General features: G+C 45.4%; 1 protein-coding gene across 1 annotated transcript; it reads left to right on the top strand.

Moving 5' to 3' along the window:
- The first annotated feature begins 2,931 nt into the window (after positions 1-2,931).
- On the top strand, positions 2,932-3,945 carry LOC116244798 (uncharacterized). The gene has a single exon (XM_031616658.1). It carries the CDS (start codon positions 2,932-2,934, stop codon positions 3,943-3,945), a length of 1,014 nt encoding a protein of 337 aa, XP_031472518.1.
- The last annotated feature ends 300 nt before the right edge of the window (positions 3,946-4,245 follow it).

Raw genomic sequence — 4,245 nt, 5'->3', positions numbered from 1 at the left:
TAGAATTATTTACGATTGTGCTTGTAAATTGTTGATATATGCATACAAATATTGGAATCAAGCACTCATCCTGGCCACAACCAATCCACTTAATGCGCAATCCTTCTTATCTGAATTATATTATGATGACATAAATTCCCCTTCCCATAGTTAGATGATCACTTTCTTTATTTCCTTGGCAGTTTTGGTTATAATAGAGTTTAAACATGGGCAGTGCACCCTCAGTAGATTGCTGCTAGCCGCACCCCAGCGATCAAGAGTTCACCAGCATAGTGCCGAGCAAGCTCCACGCCATTGCAGTGGTCGAGGAGAGCTACCTAGCCATCAAGGATGCAGTCTGCAGGACCTCATTCCTCTCCGAAATCGACCACTACATCACCAAACTCAAATAAAATCAAACCTACCTCGCAACCGTACTGCAGCTCTATCCCTCCTTTGACGATCTCATCGATGCGGTCAGCTATTAACCCAGCCCGCAATGGGTGGTACCCATACAATCCAAAACATACGATCTCACTTTCTCCCGTTTCAACTCGCTCATGGGCATAACGTATCCTCTCTAGTTCGGACTCATCGATCCCAACTCATCAGGCGTTGAGGCGTTGCTGACAAGGGGAAATTTGAAGAAAACATCATTGCTGTTGCTGGAGCAAAATTTCGCAACTTACAAAGAGGAAGAGTATTTGCAACTACTATCGGCTTCTCTTCAGGAATGGAGCGGTTTGTAGGACTTTGCTTGGGTGCTAGACCCCCAGGCGACGTATGCAGATATGAGACGACATCTATTATATCACTGGAGCCGCATAGTAGGCTTCATCAACAGCGATTTGTCTCTGAATGATGCCCCCAGCTGGGTCAGAGCACGCTTCCTTTACAATTTTTGCCTTCATGTGGTGGCTGACTCTCCACTGCCAGTAATAGAAGAAGTCTACTTCTTGGATAACTGGGTGTACGAAGCATAAGGATTGCTTCTAGCTCCAGGGCATATCCTCACTTTCTTCGGCTTTTCCCAGTTCTTCCCCTTCTTCGAGGAAAATATCGACTATTAGGAGGATGCAGTAAGGTTCAATCCGCCGAAGGGCGAAGAGGAAGTGCCTCATATCAAGATAAAATATATAGTTAAGCCTTCCAACAAGCACCACCACAAGTTTAGATGCAATTAGTACTTATACTTTTTGCCTTTAACGACTTTCATCATCCAGGATATATAGCAAAAGTATGGACAACTATTTGTGTATCTGCATGAATAATCGACCCAATTCCTCACTAATTACCTATCTACTAATGTAAGGCAATAGAAAGCAGCAAACAAACCAGGAAAGGATTCGGGACGTGCAATGATCAACTAATTGGCCACTTTAAGAGAAAATACTGCTAAGCATATCGAACAGCAAGAGGGAAGCAGCAAGCATGAGCAATCCTGTCTTGAGTATTACAAAAAATATGTAAAAGGTAGAGTGGCTTTGATGTCTGAGCATGATTTGCCCATCCTCAGCAAAAAATAAATAGAGATCTGTTAGGACGACGTGAAGGTAGCCTTAGATGAGGAGCCCACTCTTGAGGAGGCAGAAAGCGAGCCAAGGTGGGTGCCCGTCACTGCTCAAGAAAACGCAGTAATGTAACGTGATCTTCAGCGCTACATAAAGCGTCTTGAGTTCTAAAAGCTTCAATCCCAAATCGATAATGTCGATAAATTTGTCAATATCACATCTCTCAATATCAGTCAGTGCTGGCTGGAGAAACTGTAATGCCTCCACTGCTTCCCCAACCTGCTCGAGCTCTTCGCCTGTACGCAAATCCACACGTAGATTCAAATCTCATCCGAAAGATAGAGGGACTTTAACGCAATTAAAACTTGAGACTGCTTTCCCTGGCTCGCAATGAAATCTAGCTCTTGGAGAACATCGGCCATCTGATTCACCTCCGTGAGCTTTACCTCAGTATTTTTCCATCCAATTAGCCAAGAATAAGTTCGAACTTCCAAGCGCCCTCTACCTTTCTGGCCTCAATTTACCCAAGCTAAAATCGCTGACTATTTCATGTAAATCTCTCTAACCCAGTCAAGCAGCAGGCAGATGAGTGTTTTTAGGCTCTAATGCGTCGTCCTCCTCCCCGTTTGAAGCAGTTAGTCATCAGTACATCTGGTATAAATAGATGAGGGAGATCAGTTGGCCCACCGGACCAAGAACAGCCTCCGGCGCCGTCTGAAAGGCGTCGACATTCAGTATATTCATAACTGATCTATACTTATTGTCCCATACCGATACCTTACTTCCTTTTTCTTCGCCTTCTCCTCAGTCGTCCGGGTGGTACCGTTTTTTCCATAAAAAAAACAGCTACAATTATAACCTTACTTAAACAACATATTCTTTTATCATCTTCAAGAGCAACTACTCTTTTGACTTGCTTTGTTATAATCCTTTGGAAAAGAGTTTTCCAGAACATTTTTGTAGTCCCATATATTAAAAAAATTTCAAAGACCATCTTCAAATGCTTTTTTATTTGGGTCTGGGAAGCCCAAATATGGCTTTTTTTATTTTGCAAAAGTTTAAAACGGTAGCCTAGGCCTTGCCTTTATGCTACTATTCCGTTGTTGAGTTAATAAAAGAATTATTTTTTTGCCAACATGTCCAAAACCATATGCTTAATTTAATTGTTAATATCTAAGTTTAGTTTTGACCAAGGGGGACCTCCGGTTTCTCTTTTTGGGGACTTCGGTCTCTACCCGTATGCGGAAACTAAAGGGAGTTTTGGACGGCCCATATAATCAATTATCCATCACCCCCTTCCGCTAAATATTTCACAACGAAACTTGGTAGGCAGTGAGAAGGGGGTATATACTTGCTAAGGGTGGGTTTTGGTTATATTGAAGGCTAGAATAGCTTAAAATCTGGCCCATCTATTCTCTATTTATAATGAATTAAATTTCTTATGGAAGCACAGCGAGTTTACGGGTACATCAACAACATCTGCATCATCGGGCACGGCTCGATCGGGAAGGGAACCTTGCCCCTGATCAAGAGGCACTTTAAATTTGATAGGATCACGATCATCGATCCCCACCCCGTTGAGGTTCCAGAAGTCTCAGAAACAGTGGAATTCATCCGTATTGGACTAACTCACGACAACTTCAAGGAGATTCTCGACGGCATCTTCGTAGGAAAGGTCTGCTTCTGCGTCAACCTCTCAGTCGGCACCTCTTCCTCCGAGATCATGCAGTACTGCCAGGCCAAGGGCGTTTTCTATATCGACACCGTAAAGGAAGAATGGGAGGGACATTACTCCAACAAAGACATTGACCTCTACAAGCGAAGCAACTATGGCCTCAGAGAGGCCCTCCTCAAAGATGTTCGTCAACATAAGCTCAAGACAACTGCCATCTCATGCTGTGGAGCCAACCCAGGAATGGTCAGCTGGTTCGTCAAGCAAGCACTCGTCAACCTTGCCCATGACATTGGCTTCCCTCTTGAGGAGGAACCCAAAAGTAGGGAAGAATGGGGCCGCCTCATGATGAACCTTGGAGTCAAAGGAATCCATATTGCCGAAAGGGACACTCAGAGATCCAACGAAATTCGCTCTCCCAAGGAGTTCTGGAACACCTGGTCAGTGGATGGCTTCATTTCCGAAGGCTATCACCAGCCTTCCGAATTGGGATGGGGAACTCACGAGAAATGGGTGCCTCAAAACGCCGTTTTCCACCGTGAGGGATGCCAGGCAGCCATCTACATGACCAAGCCAGGCATGAACGTCACCGTGAAGACCTGGTGCCCCACCTACGGACCACAGATGGGCTTCCTGGTCACTCATGATGAGTCAATCTCGATTGCTGATTTCTTCACCGTCCGTGAAAACAATGAGGTTGTCTTCAGGCCCACCTGCCACTACGCCTACCATCCTTGCGCCGATGCTGTTGCCTCTGCTCTTGAGATCATCGGCTCCGGCTAGGTCCCCAAATAGGAGAACTGGAAAATTCTAGAAAAAGAAGTGGTGACTGGTATGGATGAACTGGGTGTGCTCCTGTTCGGACACGCCAAGAATGCCTACTGGTATGGCTCCCAACTTGACATCGAGTCCACTCGCAAACGCGCTCCCAACCAGAACGCCACCGCCCTTCAGGTCACCTCGGCCATCATCGCAGGCATGACATGGGCATTGGAGAACCCTGAAGCTGGGTTGGTTGAGCCTGATGAGATGGACTACAAGCGCTGTCTTGAGATTCAGAACGAGTACATCAGTCCTGTTCGC

Source organism: Nymphaea colorata, unplaced genomic scaffold (genome assembly GCF_008831285.2).
Source record: "Nymphaea colorata isolate Beijing-Zhang1983 unplaced genomic scaffold, ASM883128v2 scaffold0319, whole genome shotgun sequence".
Classification (NCBI taxonomy): Eukaryota; Viridiplantae; Streptophyta; class Magnoliopsida; order Nymphaeales; family Nymphaeaceae; genus Nymphaea; species Nymphaea colorata.
The sequence above is the reverse complement of the archived record's forward strand: the minus strand, read 5'-3'. Positions and strand labels throughout refer to the sequence as shown.